This window comes from Procambarus clarkii, chromosome 63 (assembly GCF_040958095.1).
Source record: "Procambarus clarkii isolate CNS0578487 chromosome 63, FALCON_Pclarkii_2.0, whole genome shotgun sequence".
NCBI classification, from domain to species: Eukaryota; Metazoa; Arthropoda; class Malacostraca; order Decapoda; family Cambaridae; genus Procambarus; species Procambarus clarkii.
The window spans coordinates 31,186,955-31,207,023 of NC_091212.1; the positions used below are offsets into that span (position 1 = coordinate 31,186,955).

The window sequence follows — 20,069 nt, forward strand, 5'->3', positions numbered from 1 at the left end:
TCAATCAACTGTTTACAAACTACTTTTTTTTTTTTTTTTTTTTCCACACCACACACACACACACCCCAGGAAGCAGCCCGTGACAGCTGACTAACTCCCAGGTACCTATTTACTGCTAGGTAACAGGGGCATTCAGGGTGAAAGAAACTTTGCCCATTTGTTTCTGCCTCGTGCGGGAATCGAACCCGCGCCACAGAATTACGAATCCTGCGCGCTATCCACCAGGCTACGAGGCCCCTCTGTGTGTGTGTGTGTAATTACCTAAGTGTAATTACCTAAGTGTAGTTACAGGATGAGAGCTACGCTCGTGGTGTCCCATCTTCCGAGCACTCTTTGTCATATAACGCTTTGAAACTACTGACGGTCTTGGCCTCCACCACCTTCTCACTTAACTTGTTCCAACCGTCTACCACTCTATTTGCGAAGGTGAATTTTCTTATATTTCTTCGGCATCTGTGTTTAGCTAGTTTAAATCTATGACCTCTTGTTCTTGAAATTCCAGGTCTCAGGAAGTCTTCCCTGTCGATTTTATCAATTCCTGTTACTATTTTGTATGTAGTGATCATATCACCTCTTTTTCTTCTGTCTTCTAGTTTTGGCATATTTAATGCTTCTAACCTCTCCTCGTAGCTCTTGCCCTTCAGTTCTGGGAGCCACTTAGTAGCATGTCTTTGCACCTTTTCCAGTTTGTTGATGTGCTTCTTAAGATATGGGCACCACACAACAGCTGCATATTCTAGCTTTGGCCTAACAAAAGTCATGAACAATTTCTTTAGTATATCGCCATCCATGTATTTAAATGCAATTCTGAAGTTAGAAAGCATAGCATAGGCTCCTTGCACAATATTCTTTATGTGGTCCTCAGGTGATAGTTTTCTATCTAGAACCACTCCTAGATCTCTTTCTTTATCAGAATTCTTTAAAGATTTCTCACATAATATATAGGTTGTGTGGGGTCTATGTTCTCCTATTCCACATTCTATAACATGACATTTATTAACATTAAATTCCATTTGCCAAGTGGTGCTCCATATACTTATTTTGTCCAGGTCTTCTTGAAGGGCATGACAGTCATCTAAATTCCTTATCCTTCCTATTATCTTAGCATCATCAGCAAACATGTTCATATAATTCTGTATACCAACTGGTAGATCATTTATGTACACAATAAACATCACTGGTGCAAGAACTGAACCCTGTGGTACTCCACTTGTGACATTTCTCCATTCCGATACATTGCCTCTGATTACTGCCCTCATTTTTCTATCAGTCAGAAAATTTTTCATCCATGATAGAAGCTTACCTGTCACCCCTCCAATATTTTCCAGTTTCCAGAACAACCTCTTATGTGGAACTCTGTCGAAAGCCTTTTTTAGGTCCAGATAGATGCAGTCAACCCAACCATCTCTTTCCTGTAATATCTCTGTGGCTCGATCATAGAAACTGAGTAAATTCGATACACAGGATCTTCCAGATCGAAAACCATACTGTCTGTCTGATATTATATCATTTTTCTCTAGGTGTTCTACCCATTTAGTTTTGATTAGTTTTTCCAATACTTTCACTATTACACTTGTCAATGATACAGGTCTATAATTGAGGGGGTCTTCCCTGCTGCCACTTTTGTAGATTGGAACTATGTTAGCCTGTTTCCACCCGTCTGCTACGATTCCTGTACACAGGGATGCCTGAAAGATCAGGTGAAGTGGAATGCTGAGCTCAGATGCACATTCTCTCAGAACCCATGGTGAAACGCCATCTGGGCCAGCTGCTCTGTTCTTACCGAGCTCCTTGAGCATTTTTTCCACTTCGTCTCTAGACACCTCTATGTGTTCTATGTTGTTCTCTGGAATTCTTATTGTATCTGGTTCCCTAAAGATTTCATTTTGTACAAACACACTTTGGAACTTTTCGTTTAGTGTTTCACACATTTCCTTTTCATCTTCCGTGAATCTATTTCCCATTTTCAACCTCTGAATATTATCCTTTACCTGCAATTTGTTGTTTATGAATTTATAGAATAGACCTGGTTCTGTTTTACATTTGTCCGCAATCCCTTTTTCAAAATTTCTTTCTGCCTCTCTCCTCACTGCCGTGTAGTTGTTTCTCGCATCTTTGTATCGCTGGTATGTTTGGGGGTTCGGCCTCTTCCTGTATTGATTCCATTTTTGTGTCTTTCGGTCTCTAGCCCTCTCGCAATTTCTATTGAACCAATCCTGTTTCCTAGTTCTGCATCTCTGTTTTGGTATAAATTTTTTTGTGCCTTTATCATATATTTCACAAATCTTGCCATACATCTCATTCACTTCCTTGCCTAGCATCAAGTCTGTCCAATTATACTCACTAAAAAAATTTCTAAGGTCACCATAATGTCCTCTCCTGAAGTCTGGTTTTTCAACTGCTTCAACCTCCTTATTTTCTTCCAGCTTATAACGCATTGCATACTTTATTCCCAAAAAGACATGGTCACTTTTACCCAAGGGAGGAAGGTACTGAATGTCAAATATCTCTTCCTCCTTCCTGGTAAATATCAAATCTAGCATGGAGGGAACGTCCCCTTCCCTCATCCTCGTAGCTTGTTTAACATGTTGATACAAGAATGTTTCCAGGATGAGGTCTACAAATTTACAGGTCCAAAAATCTTCTGTTTTAGCTTCATATGCTTCCCAGTCTATGGATTTCAAGTTGAAGTCACCGACTATCAACAGTCGTGATCTATCGTTATCCGCTCCCGCTATAATCTCTCTCATTATTGTTATAAGACCTTCATGTTTACTATCTAGCTCCTCCTTTGACCATGTGCTGCTTGGCAGTGGACTATATGCATTTATCATCATTAGTTTATCATCCTCATAGCAGATCTCTAGTGCTATTATGTCAACTTCTTGTGGATTGGCAGTCATTATTTCCTTCACCTTTAGGTGTTCTTTTACCAGCACAGCAACGCCACCGCCTTTCCTAATTTTTCTGTCCCGTCTCCAAATTGAGTAGCCCCTTGGGAATATGACCTCATTTAAAATTACATCTTCAAGTTTTGTCTCCGTGAGTGCAACAATGTCTGGTGTCTGCAGCTGTATTACATCACTTAACTCCAGTATCTTCGATCTCACTCCATCTATGTTGGTGTATGCAATCTTCAGGAACTTGTTCCCCCTCTCCTTATTCTTCACTCCCCCTCTCTCTATTGATTTTGTTGGTTTGCCTTTATGTACCACTTTACTGGTTTGCCTACCCCTATCACTTTGTAGAAAAAAGAATTTATTTCTTCTTCATTCCTGCTCTCATTTAAATGTTTTGCCTCGGCGAGGTTCAGTTTCAGCTTCTCTCTATCTTCTTTTGAAAGATCTCGTCTTAACGACCACCCTTTCCCATCCTCATCCCTTTGCAATTTTCTAGCATTCCTTAGTACTTCTTCCATCTGTTTGGCACCGTTTAGGGTGATCCTCAAAGGTCGATCTTTCCCTTTTACGTACCTGCCTATTCTCCTGTAGTCGCACACATTCTCTCTGTTTGTAAGACCTTCCACGAGGCCAACAATTTTATCTACTACTTTAGCTTCTTCTACAGCTCTTTCTGACCTAGATGTTATCGCCTTTTCTTTGCAGCCAAAAATGATCAGGGACTTACTCCGATCAACTGTGTTTTGCACCAACTTCGGGTTAGATGCCAATTCTTTCCTCACTTCTAGCCTAATGTTTGTTTTATCTTGGTTGCTGCAGTGTTTGACTTCCTTTACTGCTTCTTCTATTTTTTCCTTCTCCTTGGCCACTTGTGCATAAGTGAGTTGCATATCTTTCTTGCACTGTTCTATTCCCTGTGTAACTTCCTCCATCTGTGCTGACAAAAGCTGTTTCTCCTGTTGAATTTCCTTGCCTAACCTATTGTAGTCATTTATGTTTAAATTTACTTTAACTTCTTCCAAAGCTATTTTTAAGAGTTTATTTTCTTCTTCCATGGCTTTGCAATTTGTTTCCAATTGATTCTTATCCTTGCGCAAGTCTTTCACTAAACCCTCAAGACATAAAACTTTGCTATTCAAATGGTCATTACTTTCTTTCAATTTACTAATTATTTCTACATGAGAGTTCACTATAGTATCTAAATTTACCAACTTGTTATGTAGACTACTAATATCAATGCTTTCTTCATTGAATCCCTCAAAATCAAAATAAAAAATCCGGGTACTAGTCTGGTGGCAAACCTTTGAACCTTTTCCAGTTTAGTCTTATCCTTGACTAGATATGTACTCCATGCTGGGGCTGCATACTCCAGGATTGGCCTGACATATGTGGTATACAAAGTTCTGAATGATTCTTTACACAAGTTTCTGAATGCCGTTCGTATATTGGCCAGCCTGGCATATGCCGCTGATGTTATCCGCTTGATATGTGCTGCAGGAGACAGGTCTGGCGTGATATCAACCCCCAAGTCTTTTTCCTTCTCTGACTCCTGAAGAATTTCCTCTCCCAGATGATACCTTGTATCTGGCCTCCTGCTCCCTACACCTATCTTCATTACATTACATTTGGTTGGGTTAAACTCTAACAACCATTTGTTCGACCATTCCTTCAGCTTGTCTAGGTCTTCTTGAAGCCTCAAACAGTCCTCTTCTGTTTTAATCCTTCTCATAATTTTAGCATCGTCCGCAAACATTGAGAGAAATGAATCGATACCCTCCGGGAGATCATTTACATATATCAGAAACAAGATAGGACCGAGTACAGAGCCCTGTGGGACTCCACTGGTGACTTCACGCCAATCGGAGGTCTCACCCCTCACCGTAACTCTCTGCTTCCTATTGCTTAGATACTCCCTTATCCACTGGAGCACCTTACCAGCTACACCTGCCTGTCTCTCCAGCTTATGTACCAGCCTCTTATGCGGTACTGTGTCAAAGGCTTTCCGACAATCCAAGAAAATGCAGTCCGCCCAGCCCTCTCTTTCTTGCTTAATCTGTGTCACCTGATCGTAGAATTCTATCAAGCCTGTAAGGCAAGATTTACCCTCTCTGAATCCATGTTGGCGATTTGTCACGAAGTCCCTTCTCTCCAGATGTGTTACCAGGTTTTTTCTCACGATCTTCTCCATCACCTTGCATGGTATACAAGTCAAGGACACTGGCCTGTAGTTCAGTGCCTCTTGTCTGTCGCCCTTTTTGTATATTGGGACCACATTCGCCGTCTTCCATATTTCTGGTAGGTCTCCCGTCTCTAGTGACTTACTATACACTATGGAGAGTGGCAAGCAAAGTGCCTCTGCACACTCTTTCAGTACCCATGGGGAGATCCCATCTGGACCAACAGCCTTTCTAACATCCAGATCCAGCAGGTGTCTCTTGACCTCCTCTCTCGTAATTTCGAACTCCTCCAAGGCCGCCTGGTTTACCTCCCTTTCTCCTAGCACAGTGATCTCACCCTGTTCTATTGTGAAGATCTCCTGGAACCTCTTGTTGAGTTCCTCACACACCTCTCTGTCATTCTCTGTATACCTGTCCTCGCCTGTTCTAAGTTCCAATACCTGTTCTTTCACTGTTGTTTTCCTTCTGATGTGACTGTGGAGTAGCCTTGGTTCAGTCTTGGCTTTGTTTGCTATATCATTTTCAACATTTTTCTCTCTCTGTCTGTGCGTGCGTGCGTGCGTGTGTGTGTGTGTGTGTGTGTGTGTGTGTGTGTGTGTGTGTGTGTGTGTGTGTGTCGCACCTAGTAGCCAGAACACACTTCTCGACCTACTCTGCACAGCCCGATTTGCCTAATAGGCCGAGTGATTTTCTTTATTTTCAATAAATTGTTTCTAATTAGTTTATTTGAATTATTACTATTACATTATATTAAGAACATAAATTATTGACTTATTTGCGTTGGTTTAGGTTAGGTTAAGATAGGTTAGGTTAGGTAGGGTTGGATAGGTTCGGTAATATATCTAAGTTAGTTTTAACTCAAATTTAAAAACAATTAACTCATACATGATGAAATGGATAGCTTTATCATTTCATTAGAAAAAAATATTGAAAAATATATAAATTCAGGAAAACTTGGCTTATTAGGCCAATTGGGCCTTGCATAATAGGCTGAGTATGGCTGAGTAACACACACACACACACACACACATATACATATATATTTTTTTGTAATCAAGTTATAATTAACCTTGAAATTTGATCAAACCTAACCTAGCATAAGTTACTAAAACCTAACAAGGTACAGTATTAGTAAGCATAGTAGTAGGCATCAATCGGTCTCAGGAGACTATGGAGTTGCGCTCTGGATGCCTTTCCAGGACGCAAAGCCAGGGTTAATTACTAAGTCAGTAATTAACATTCTTAATGCAATAATATTAATTGGAATACACCAATTTGGAAATAGATATCTATTTGAAAATAAAGAAAATGATTGCTTGTTAGGCAACTTGGGCCTTGCATACTAGGCCAAGATCTGCAGTTCTGCTCTTAGGTACAGTATAACATTATATCAAACTGAGAAATAAATGATAAAATAGAAGAGAATGAAGTACAGTTCTCTCAAACTTACCGATTTTTGAGTGAACGTTCCACTAAAAGTTGCACCCTAGAAAAGAAAAAATATATTAAAATCATTACCAACAAATAACTATGCATTTTAAAATAAAAGCATACATGTGTGGTTATTGCATGTTTGTTGCGTGCTTGGCATACATGGTTTAATGTGTGCATGCAGTTACTTACGTGTAATTATAGGATTCGATCTATGCCCATGATGTCCAGTCTTCTTTATAATCTTTGTCAAATGACTATGTTTATATGACATATCAGGTTGATGTGTAATTACCTAAGTGTAGTTACAGGATGAGAGCTACACTCGTGGTGTCCCGTATTCCCAGTACACACAGTCATATAACGCTTTGAAATTACTGACGGTTTTGGCCTCCACCACTACCTCACCTAACTTGTTCCAACCGTCTACCACTCTGTTTACAAAAGTGAATTTTCTTGTATTTCTCCAGCAGCTTTGTTTCGTTAGTTTAAATCTATGACCCTTTGTTCCTGAAGTTCCAGGTGTCAGGAAATCTTCCCTATCAATTTTATCGATTTCTGTTACTATTTTGTAGGTAGTGATCATATCTCCTCTTTTTCTTCTAGCTTCTAGTTTTTGCATATTTTATGCCTCTAACCTCTCCTCATAGCTCTTGTTCTTCCTTTCTGGGAGCCACTTAGTGGCATGTCTTTCCACCTTTTCCAGTTTATTGATGTGCTTCTTAACCACTGAACTGCGCCAACCGAGTATTCTCGGTCGGTGGGAAACTGCACCAACTGAGAAAACTCTCTTTTGATTTTTGCAGCCATATTGTAAAAAATTCCCAGAATGCCCTAGGGATGCTGGCTGGGTTAGTATCAAGTGAGCAACCATGGGTAGCGCATGCGCCTCTGGCTCCCAGACATCTGTCCGACACGGTGTTGAAAAATCGCACTCTGTTGGTGAAATTCAAACCTTATTGTTTGAAGAACATAAGGGTCATAATATTGGTGAAGCTAGGTGCAATAAGGACCTAACACAAAGGTCAGATGCAAGTAATACAGCACCTATGAGGACGATACAGTGAGCGTATCCAGTTGTAGCTCTAAGCGCCACCCTTGCCCACCTATGCTTTCTCCAATTTATATAGATGATGCATAGACGAATTGTTTCTGCGATCAATGATGGTGAATCAAGTAGCATAGATGAACAGTGTTAGTGGCTTGTTGTTAGTCTTGTTTTCTTGTGTGTGTATGTGTGTGTGTGTGTGTGTAATTACCTAAGTGTAATTACCGAAGTGTAGTTACAGGATGAGAGCTACGCTCGTGGTGTCCCGTCTTCCCAGCACTCTTTGTCATATAACGCTTTGAAACTACTGACGGTCTTGGCCTCCACCACCTTCTCACTTAACTTGTTCCAACCGTCTACCACTCTATTTGCGAAGGTGAATTTTCTTATATTTCTTCGGCATCTGTGTTTAGCTAGTTTAAATCTATGACCTCTTGTTCTTGAAGTGCCAGGTCTCAGGAATCCTTCCCTGTCGATTTTATCAATTCCTGTTACTATTTTGTACGTAGTGATCATATCACCTCTTTTTCTTCTGTCTTCTAGTTTTGGCATGTTTAATGCTTCCAACCTCTCCTCGTAGCTCTTGCCCTTCAGTTCTGGGAGCCACTTCGTAGCATGTCTTTGCACCTTTTCCAGTTTGTTGATGTGCTTCTTAAGATATGGGCACCACACAACAACTGCATATTCTAGCTTTGGCCTAACAAAAGTCATGAACAATTTCTTTAGTATATCGCCATCCATGTATTTAAATGCAATTCTGAAGTTAGAAAGCATCGCATAGGCTCCTTGCACAATATTCTTTATGTGGTCCTCAGGTGATAGTTTTCTATCTAGAATCACCCCTAGATCTCTTTCTTTATCAGAATTCTTTAAAGATTTCTCACATAATATATAGGTTGTATGGGGTCTATGTTCTCCTATTCCACATTCCATAACATGACATTTATTAACATTAAATTCCATTTGCCAGGTGGTGCTCCATATACTTATTTTGTCCAGGTCTTCTTGAAGGGCATGACAATCATCTAAATTTCTTATCCTTCCTATTACCTTAGCATCATCAGCAAACATGTTCATATAATTCTGTATACCAACTGGTAGATCATTTATGTACACAATAAACATCACTGGTGCAAGAACTGAACCCTGTGGTACTCCACTTGTGACATTTCTCCATTCCGATACATTGCCTCTGATTACTGCCCTCATTTTTCTATCAGTCAGAAAATTTTTCATCCATGATAGAAGCTTACCTGTCACCCCTCCAATATTTTCCAGTTTCCAGAACAACCTCTTATGTGGAACTCTGTCGAAAGCCTTTTTTAGGTCCAGATAGATGCAGTCAACCCAGCCATCTCTTTCCTGTAATATCTCTGTGGCCCGATCATAGAAACTGAGTAAATTCGATACACAGGATCTTCCTGATCGAAAACCATACTGTCTGTCTGATATTATATCATTTCTCTCCAGGTGTTCTACCCATTTAGTTTTGATTAGCTTTTCCAATACTTTCACTATTACACTTGTCAATGATACAGGTCTATAATTGAGGGGGTCTTCCCTGCTGCCACTTTTGTAGATTGGAACTATGTTAGCCTGTTTCCACACGTCTGCTACGATTCCTGTACACAGGGATGCCTGAAAGATCAGGTGAAGTGGAATGCTGAGCTCAGATGCACATTCTCTCAGAACCCATGGTGAAACGCCATCTGGGCCAGCTGCTTTGTTCCTCCCGAGCTCCTTTAGCATATTTTCCACTTCATCTCTAGACACCTCTATCCGCTCTATGTTGTTCTCTGGAATTCTTATTGTGTCTGGTTCTCTGAAGATTTCATTTTGTACAAACACACTTTAGAACTTTTCATTTAATGTTTCACACATTTCCTTTTCATTTTCCGTGAATCTGTTTCCCATTTTCAACCTCTGGATATTATCCTTTACCTGCAATTTGTTGTTTATGAATTTGTAGAATAGGCCCGGTTCTGTTTTACATTTATCTGCTATCCCTTTTTCAAAATTTCTTTCTGCCTCTCTCCTTACTGCTGTATAATTGTTTCTCACATCTTTGTATCGCTGGTATGTTTGGGGGTTTGGCCTCTTCCTATACTGATTCCATTTTTGTGTCTTTTGGTCTCTTGCCCTCTCACAATTTCTGTCGAACCAATCCTGTTTTCTGGTCCTGCATCTCTGTTTTGGTATGAATGTTTGTGTGCCTTCCTCGTATAGTTTTAAAAATTTGGCATACATTTCATTTACTTCCCTGCCTAGCAACAATTCTGTCCAATTACACTCATTAACAAAATTTCGAAGTTCCCCATAGTTGCCTCTCCTTAAATCGAGTTTATCAACTGTTTCAATGTCCCCATTTTCTTCTAGATGATATCTTAAAGCATATTTAATGTCTAACAAGACGTGATCACTCTTTCCCAAGGGAGGAAGGTACTGGATGTCAAAAATCTCTTCTTCTTTCCTGGTGAATACTAGATCCAGTACTGACGGTACATCTCCTTCCCTCATTCTTGTGGCTTGCTTTATGTGTTGATACAAGAATGTCTCCAGAATGAGGTTCACAAATCTGCATGTCCAAAAGTCCTCCGTTCTTGCTTCATAGGCCTCCCAGTCTATTGCTCTAAAGTTGAAGTCCCCCAGTATCAACAGTCGTGATTTATCTTTATCTGCTTGTACAATAATATCTCTCATGACCATTATGAGGCCCTCTCGTTTGTCATCCAGTTCTTCCTTTGTCCATGTGTTGCTTGCTGGTGGGCTGTAGGTATTTACAATTATCAGCTTATCATCCTGATTCCAGACCTGCAATGCCATTATGTCAATATCTCGAGGGTTTTCAAATATTAACTCTTTTACCTTCAGGTGTTTTTTCACCAGTACAGCCACTCCTCCTCCCTTCCTAGTTTTCCTGTCACGTCTCCAAACTGAGTAGCCTCTTGGGAATATGACTTCATTTATTATATTTCCTTCAAGTTTCGTCTCTGATAATGCAACAATATCTGGGACCCTAAGCTGGATTATATCTTGCAACTCCAAAGTTTTTGACCTCACTCCATCTATGTTGGTATATACAATTTTCAGGAACATGTTCCCTTTTCCTTTGCTCTTTACTCCCCCTTCCACTACTGATCTTGTTGCTTTGTTTTTATGTACCATTTCACAAGCTTTCCAGTCCCTGTCACTTTGTAAAAAAAAGAATTTCTGTCTTCTTCATTTCTATCCCCATTTAGCCGTTTTGCCTCAATTAAGTTCATTTTCAGCTTTTCTCTGTCTTCCTTGGAGAGGTCTTGTCTTATTGACCAAGATTTGCCAACCTCATCACTCTGCAGTTTCCTGGCATTTCTTAGCACTTCCATCATGTTTTTCACTCCACTAAAGGTCACCCTTAAGGGGCGGTTCTTTTCTTTCTCATATTTTCCTATTCTTCTAAAATCACTGACATTTTCCTTTGAGCCTTCTCCTAAACCTACTATTTTCTCTATGATTTTCATCTCTTCTGCCGCTCGGTCCACCCTAGATGAAATTTCCTTCTCTAAACATCCAAAAATGATTATGGACTTAGTTCTATCTGCAGTGTTTTGTACCAGTTTACTGTTGGTAACCAGTTCTTTCCTAATTGCTTGCCTAATTTCTGCTTCTTGTTGGTCATTTCTGGTTTTGACTTCCGAACACACTTCTTTGATAGTCTCTTTCTCTTTTACAACTTCAGCATATGTCGCTTTTATTTCTTCTTTATACTTTTCTAGTTCTTTATTCACCTCCTCTATGTGAGTTGTCAGTGAAGTTTCCAGTTGGAGATCCTTACCTAACTCTATGTTAGTCCTTAGGCTTGCTTGGAGTTGTTCACCATATGAGTCTATCTTCTTGTTTATTTCTTCAAAGTCACCACACTTCACTTTCCATGCCTCATTTTCTTTCACTAGTTCCTTGATTTGCTCCTCCTGATTTGTTACCTTGTCTGTTAATGCAGTAATAATCTTACCTTGTTGAAGCATACTCCCTTTTAGAGTGTGTGTGTGTGTGTGTGTGTGTGTGTGTGTGTGTGTGTGTGTGTGTGTGTGTGTGTGTGTGTGTGTGTGTGTGTGTGTGTGTGTGTTTGGCATGTACTCACCTAGTCGCACTTGTGGGGGTTGAACTCTGGCTCTTTGGTCCCGCCTCTCAACTGTCAATAAACTGATGTACAGATTCCTGAGCCTCCTGGGCTCTATTACCTTAAATTAACTCGGGTTGAACTTTAGTAGCCATTTGTTGGACTGTCCATTCAGTTTGTCTAGGTCCTCTTGTAGCCTCATACTATCTTCCCCGTCTTAATCCTCCTCATAATTTTTGCATCAGCAGCAAACAATGAGAGGAACAATTCTATACCCTCTGGGAGATCATTTATCATTTATATATATCAGAAACAGTATAGATCCAAGGACTAAACCCTGGGGGACTCCACTGGTGATGTCTCGTCAATCCGAGACCTCACCCCTCACAGTGACTCACTGTCTTCTGTTGCTTAGGTACTCCGTTATCCAATGGAATACTGTCCCTTTCACTCCTGTCTGAATCTCCAGCTTTTGCACTAACTTCTTGTGTGGTACTGTGTCAAAGGCTTTCTGGCAATCCAAAAATATGCAGTCTGCCCATCCCTCACTTTCTTGCCTGGTTGTAGAATTCAATTAATCCTGTGAGGCAGGACTTGCCATCCCAGAATCCATGTTGATGCTGTGTTACGAAGTTCCTTCGCTCCATATGTTCCACTAGCTTTTTTCGCACAATCTTCTCCATTAACTTGCATGGTATTAAGTTAGGGACACTGACCTGTAGTTCAGTGCCTTCCGTCTATCTCCCTTCTTGTATATCGGGACTACCTTCGCCGTCTTCCAACTTTTTGGCAGTTTCCCTGTAACCAGTGATTTGTTATACACTATGGAGAGTGGTAGGCACAGTGCTTCTGCTCCTTCCTGTAAGATCCAAGGGGAGATTCCATCTGGGCTTATAGCATTTGTCACATTCAACTCTAGCAAAAGCTTCCTTACATCCTCACTGGTAATCCCAAATTCTTCTAGTGTTACCTGGTTAACTATTCCCTCTCTTATCTCTTGAATTTCTCCTTGCTATAATGTGAAGACCTCCTGGTATTTTTCTTATTCAGTTCCAAACACACTTCCTTGTCATTTGTAGTGAATCTATCTGCCCCTATCCTCATTTTCATTACCTGTTCTTTAACTGTTGTTTTTCTCCTGATGTGGTCTTACAGTAATTTAGGTTGCGTCTTTACTATGGTTGCTTGCTATGTCATTTTCGTATTGCCCTTCTACCTCCCTTCCCATCCTGATGTATTCATTCCTGGCACTCTGGTATATTTCTCTGCTCTCAAGTGTCCTGTTATTTCTATAGTTTCTCCATGCCCTTGTACTGCATTGCTTAGCTAGCCTACATCTCTAATTAAACCATGGGTTTCTCATCAGCATTTTGTTTTTTCCTTTTGGACCGGGACAAACTTGTCTGCTGCCTCCTTACACTTCTGCGTGATGTAGTCCATCATGTCTTGGGCCATCTGGTTGTGGTTGTGTGTGTTTGACATGTGTAGTTGTTTTAACCATGTGTGGTTTTGAGTGTGTGCTTTGCATGTGTTTTTCAAATATATATACTTTCATATAGAAAAAAACTTGAACATTCAAAGTGCACAATCTATTTTTGAAAACAAACTTATAAGCCGAAACTAGAAATAGTATGAGAGGCAGAAAAGATGAATACTCACATCATCAACCATTGAGAGATCAAGTTTAGGCTTTTTCTTAGGCCCTTGTAATGCATTCAGAGCCGTTCTATTGGCATCTCTCTGTCGCATCTCTTCCATTTCTACACGCTGCATCTGTAACGACAACATTTAGTACATAGAATAATTGACATTAAATATAGTCTGCGTACAAAATTACTTGATACTCGATACGTTTCTTAATAAAGAAACATGACAGTAACGGCAATATATTCTAATTTAAACCAACTCACACACATATAATGGAATGAAAGTGACGACATTTCAGTGCATCCTGAGCTCTTATTGAGTCATCCAGGACAGAGTGAAACATCCACTGCAACATGAAATAAAACCCACTGAAGCATGAAATACAGTACCCACTAGAATATGAAATACAATACCCACTGCAGTATATATTTCAGAGAGGAAAATTTGTACACATATATAAAAGAACATCATTAGGGTATTATTCCTTACTTCTTTCGCTTTCGCTTTTAATTTAGCTTGTTCCGGATCTTCCGATTTACTTCTCGACTTCGCTGCTCGCATTAGCATATCTCGTTCTCTTTCATCCTTACGCTTCTTCTCCATCTTATCTAACTCCTCTAGGAAACGGAGTTGACCTTTAACATCTTGCCGAACCTCGTATCGACTATCAGCCTGTCGAAGAAAATTTGGCAAGTTAAATATTTTTTATTAATTTCTCAAGGCCACTGGAATCCGCACAACCTCGCACTCAATGGGATGTATGGTTATTAACACTAGCTGACGTGCACATACATACATACACTAAGTGGCTCCCAGAACTGAAGGGCAAGAGCTACGAGGAGAGGTTAGAAGCATTAAATATGCCAAAACTAGAAGACAGAAGAAAAAGAGGTGATATGATCACTACGTACAAAATAGTAACAGGAATTGATAAAATCGACAGGGAAGATTTCCTGAGACCTGGCACTTCAAGAACAAGAGGTCATAGATTTAAACTAGCTAAACACAGATGCCGAAGAAATATAAGAAAATTCACCTTCGCAAATAGAGTGGTAGACGGTTGGAACAAGTTAAGTGAGAAGGTGGTGGAGGCCAAGACCGTCAGTAGTTTCAAAGCGTTATATGACAAAGAGTGCTGGGAAGACGGGACACCACGAGCGTAGCTCTCATCCTGTAACTACACTTAGGTAATCACTTAGGTAATTACAAGTTTAAGATCCTGGTAGCACCAGTCCGAGTGTCATCCTACCTGACTCTTCATAAGTTCTGTCCTCGACACAGTAGATTCATACATTAGGGAGCAACCAAGTGCAATAGTTCAGAACATAAGACAGAAAGGAATTGAAAAAGAATAATGGAAAAGATAGGGACCCATAACCTTGGAGAAGAGAATAAAAGGTATTGAGAGAAGACCTTGCAGATTCTGCCTGCACAATTGTTGTGTATTTTCTTATACCACCCCTACATTTTCTTATTTTATACACGATTTATTTATTTACTTTATTTACCGAATTAATTTAATGACTACTGTTCCATTCACCTGGGCTCTAGGAGACTCAAATCATGGACCCCACGTGTGAAGCAGAAGCTCTATTGACTAAGCTATTGATGAATGTTTATTTCCACGGAAGTGTTGTTGACAATTTAAATGACTACTGTATTTAAGTAACTAATACTTTCTCACCTTCAGAATATATAAAACTGACGCCAGTAAAGAATGGCTGCAAATTTTCAACCAGAAAGGGCAATATATATATATACAGTATATCATGACACCAATACCATATTAAACTTACCTTAATTATATCTAATCTATGATCTGAGATGACTGCTAATTTTTCAACAATGGTTTTGAGGCGCTCCTGCGTTGCGTGGGATACAAGAGCGACCACATCTTTTGGTGCATCATCCAAACCGTATTTTGAACCTGCAAAATTTATTAATTGGTCACATTTTAAAACTATCGATAAAATAGTTATAAAGGCTAATATAAATTTTGCATGTAAAATCAAATGTTAACAACACAGATGAAAGATGAGGGTATGCGAGCATTCTTATCTAGTTGTGTGAACCAAGGCTGACCTCCAGCCCTTGGGCCCTGCCTTTTAACTCCGGTCTCTGATACAATGACTTCCCAGCCATCAAGGCCTTTACCATATCTACCCGCAACACTAGGAATAGTCATCCCTCTACCCATCCCTTATTCAAACTCATTTCACTTGCTCACGGCCTCTACACTGGAATAATAATCTACTGATCCCACTTCTAATTTCCGTCTATGTCCTCTAGTTCTGCTCCCATCCACGCTTTATAGTACATTCTATGTCAGTGTCTGTCAATAAGTACTTCATGTTTTGTAACCAGGTCTCCTCTTTCCCTACAACAGAAGGTTTAGCTCTTTAGCACCGCATCGTGTCTCTTATTTCATACTGCCACCTTCAACCTTCTGGCAAATTTTGCTGCAAGCAAATTCCTTATTGTTTCGTTCTTTATTAAGCTTAATTATGTTGCAGTCAATTCTAGCACTGGTTATATTTAGGTGATGATGGTGCAGTATACCAGGAGTATACCTAAATTGGGTCCTGAGAGGATTTCTACTCCCCAACCCTGGACTGAGGCCCGGCTTGCCTTGTAATAACTTGCTCAATCAGGCTCTTGCTTGGAACAGCCCATATACCTATTCATTCATTGCAACCCAGTGGGTCCAGCACTTCCTGTACTAACTTGGCTTAATTATTTCTTGAACAAGTTCATTTTTGCTTTAGCAATATTTTTTATATTTGTTGGAAGGAGACTGAAGAGCCTCTGATGTTCATAGGAACATCTGATACAATTATGCCCTATGGCACCTCTACTCTTCACTGGGTCTATTTTGCATTTCCTACCATATCTTTTCCTCCAGTAGGTTATTTTTTGTGAATATTTGGACCTGGCCTTCAAGTGTCTTCCATGTACAGTATATATTATGTGATTCCACTCATCTCATTTCCATTTCTATGTTTCCTGTATATGTTCTCTGACTTACCTCCTCCTGTGAAAAGTGAAGCGAGTACAGTACCGAGAAACACTCAAAGCAGGAAAGCACAAGTGATATAAAAAGTAAAAGCATTGTGGCAGGATTCCTGGATTTGAAAGTTCTGTTAGTCCACCATATAATCTTCCTGATACTATGTTTACTTTGTTATGCTAACCGTATGTTAGTTTATCCAACATCATTTTTCTCTTATTGATTCCTGATACATTAGAAGTGTGAAGGCCACACACACCTAACTGGCACTTTGTTGCTACTTTTCTGAATATAAAGTTATTCAATTTGTATGAATTGTTTCATGTTCAATTTTGCATTGATATATTTAACACCCTATTAACTACTTAACTGTGCCAACCGAGTATTCTCAGTTGATGGGAAACTGCGCCAACCGAGAAAACTCTTTTTGATTTTTTCATACCCATTCTAAATGTGCGTGCGGTTGGATGTGTACAAAATGGACTCTTAACACTTTCGCGCTTTCCAGCAGACCGTCGTTGTCACCAATATTATTAATCACACCGCACGCGTGCCCCCTCTCGGGAGTCACGAGAAAAAATATTTGTATAAAATCCATTTATTATCCGATCAACTTGGGAATACTGTAGTTTACAAATGTTTGCCATGAAATTTACGTTTTCTCTAATAGCCGAACAGCTTATTAAAGAGAACGGCGTGGCAGTGAATCATCGTGGTAAAACAATTGTATTATTGACACGACGAGTATAATCGACGTAGTTTTTATATATGTTGCCGGTCGAACGCATCCTTATGTGACCTTTAATACTTATGTTCTTATAGAACATTCTATTGCGAGCACATTGGTACAAAAATGAAATACATACATCGAAAAATAATGTCAGGACAGTGAATTGAATATACACTTTTCAAAGCGAGTTTCGCCGATATGCCGCCGCGGGTAACACTTCGGCCACTTCCCACAATGTTTTGGGTGGGCTACGACATTGCATCTATATTTATATGCATATGTCCGTGTAGAGAATTTTATTGCGATTCCAATGATACCACAATTACCGATGTAGGACAACTGTAGGCTTCGCAACCATTAAGAGAGTGGAAACATTTTGTTGCTGTTTGGCGCTCTCGGCTAGTGATCTGAATAGTTTTTTATTTGGTGTTGATAATCCTTATGCTTTGGCGGCATTTTATAGATATGTTCTTATAGACAATTTTATTGCGAACACAGTGATACCAAATTTAAATACGTGCGCCTTCAATTATTGTCAGGACAGTCAAAAGAGTGTACACTTTTTCGGTCTTACCGCGTAGGCGCGCGAAGCGCCGAAAGCATCTGGGGTATGATTTTTTTTTGAACGCCGAGAGCGCGAAAGTGTTAAGACCTCCAGTGAGAGGCAGCCATCTTGGAAAAAATTCCCAGAATGCCCTAGGGCTGCTGGCTGGGTTAGTACCAAGTGAGCAACCATGGGTGGCACACATGCCTCTGGCTCCCAAACACCTGTCCGAATCGGTGTTGAAAGATCGAGGTCTGTCGGTGAAATTCAAACCTTATTGTTTGAAGAACATAAGGGTCATAATATTGGTGAAGCTAGGCACAATAAGGACATAACACAAAGGTCAGATGCAAGTGATACAGCACATATGAGGACAATACAGCGAGTGTATCCAGTTGTAGCTCTGAGCGCCACCCCTTGCACACCTATGCTATCTCCAATTCATTTAGACAATACATAGATGAATCGTTTTCTACGTTCAGTGATGATGCATCTGATACAAGTAGCATAGATGAACAGTGTTAGCGGCTTCCATGGTGGTGTTTTCCATAGATATTTTCAAGAATAGCTGAATCTCTTCCAGGCTGACGGACACTCTTCGAAGCTGGCCGAATCTCTTCATGTGTGGGACCTTACAAATTGATCGTCTCCTATAATCTTTTCAAGACTACCTTACGTTTTACAAGCTTGGCTACAACACCTACAGGTACTAATGCCAAGGGTGTACGTGAGTGCGTTATTTGCAAGCACACAGAACGAAGAAACAGGACGCAAAAATCTATCTGTACCTGGTGCAACGAGAGCAAAGTCGCGCTGTGTACCATGGACTACTTTGTTGATTATTACTCATTTCCAAAGTACAGTACAACCTCGATTCAACATACCCCGATTCAACGAATCTCCGGCTAGTTCGCACACTTTTCAGGCCGGATTTACTCACCCGGTTCGACGAACAATGGTTCGCCGAAGCAGGGGATGTTCGGATTTGCTTACAACGTCAAGACAGAGTTCACAAACTGGGTGGAAAACTTTCCCATTCTATCACAGATTACAATTATTAATTCCTTCATGTGAAAAGTTCGATCACACAAGTGTACCTCACAAGTGGACCGCACAAGTGGTCCACAAGCTTACGATGTTGGGACAGAGTTCACAGAGTGGTGGACTTTACCATACCCTCACAGATTACAATTAATAATTCCTTTATATGACAAGTTGGATCACACAAGTAGACCACACAACAAGTGAACCATATGAACCAAACACCAGCCAAAATGGTCGATACAAGAAGTGACACACATTAACCAAACACCAGTCAGAGTGGTCCACACAAGTGAACGACTGAGTTTCAATGATTTTCATTCACCGATTTGTGGCACACGTATCTTTGTAAATTAATTTAAAGGCTGAAGCGTGAATAGCTAGCTAATGTGTTGAAATCTTCTTATATACATTTCCTGTGATGAAACAAGATGAGTGAGGGTTGACAGATAAGGGAATACGGTATAGTAAACCTCACTTTACAGTAAAGTTTCACTCACTTTCGTCTGTGTTGTCATAGTTTAGTGACCCATGACTTTGAACGTTTCACATTAATAAATCATTTCTAAAACTGGTGTTTTAATAACTCTTTATTATCCTAATTAAACTAAACTAAATAAAACAAAAAAATATACTGTAATATGATAGATATCTGCTATTTGAGAAATTATTCACATTATTGGCGGCACAACTCCAGCACGAGTGGACGGGTCTAATCCCTGTCCACACAACACCATGCTTGTTTTGTTCGATTTCGTCGCAACAGTTCAGTGATCTACGGCTTCGAAATAATAAAATAAATAAATTAGTTACAAAGTATTTTTTTATAGCTCTTATTACCGTAATAATGTTGCTAAACTAAACATGTAACCCAAAATATATAATTTGATGTAAATCGAATATTTGAGAGAAATTTATGTTACGGGAAATCGAACACAAAACCAGGCGTGTTTTGTTCGATTTCTTCGCCACAGTTCAATGACCTACGGCTTCAAAATAATAAAATTAATAAATCAGTTCCAAAATAAGTATTTTTTATAGCTCTTATTACCATAATAATGTTGCTAAACTAAATATATAACCCAAAAATATATAATTTGATGTAAATCAAATATTTAAGAGAGATTTATGTTACTGGATCTGGCTTAAACACCAGCCTACTGAAGGGTGTACGTATAGACTTAGTCTGCGTTCATCCAGTATGCACCCAGTGCCCTTAGCTTTGTCTGCGCTTGACGTACAGTATTTATCTGCCAGTGGAAGAATAATTGTGGAATTGAGCATTTTTTTACTACAGCTCTTTGGTTATAAAACATAATGTCTCAGGGGCTTACTAATAGTGCCTTATTAATGCCAAAAACGAAGCATTATTTTGCAAGAACTAGTAGCAGAAAATCAACCAGCACGAGCACAGCCGTACCCAGCACGAGAACAGCCGTACCCAA

At 39.8% G+C, this 20,069-nt stretch overlaps 1 protein-coding gene across 3 annotated transcripts in view; it reads right to left on the bottom strand.

The window, feature by feature from the left end:
• The window catches only part of LOC123769433 (transcription initiation factor TFIID subunit 4), a 241,093-nt gene that overhangs the window by 12,032 nt on the left and 208,992 nt on the right, over positions 1-20,069 (bottom strand). For all 3 annotated transcript variants that reach the window (XM_069308836.1, XM_069308835.1, XM_069308834.1), the window contains 4 exons: positions 15,099-15,229; positions 13,792-13,974; positions 13,315-13,428; positions 6,528-6,563 (listed from right to left, as the gene is read on the bottom strand). In XM_069308836.1, coding sequence (XP_069164937.1) covers positions 6,528-6,563; positions 13,315-13,428; positions 13,792-13,974; positions 15,099-15,229 — 464 coding nt within the window. The remainder of the gene's footprint in view (positions 1-6,527; positions 6,564-13,314; positions 13,429-13,791; positions 13,975-15,098; positions 15,230-20,069) is intronic.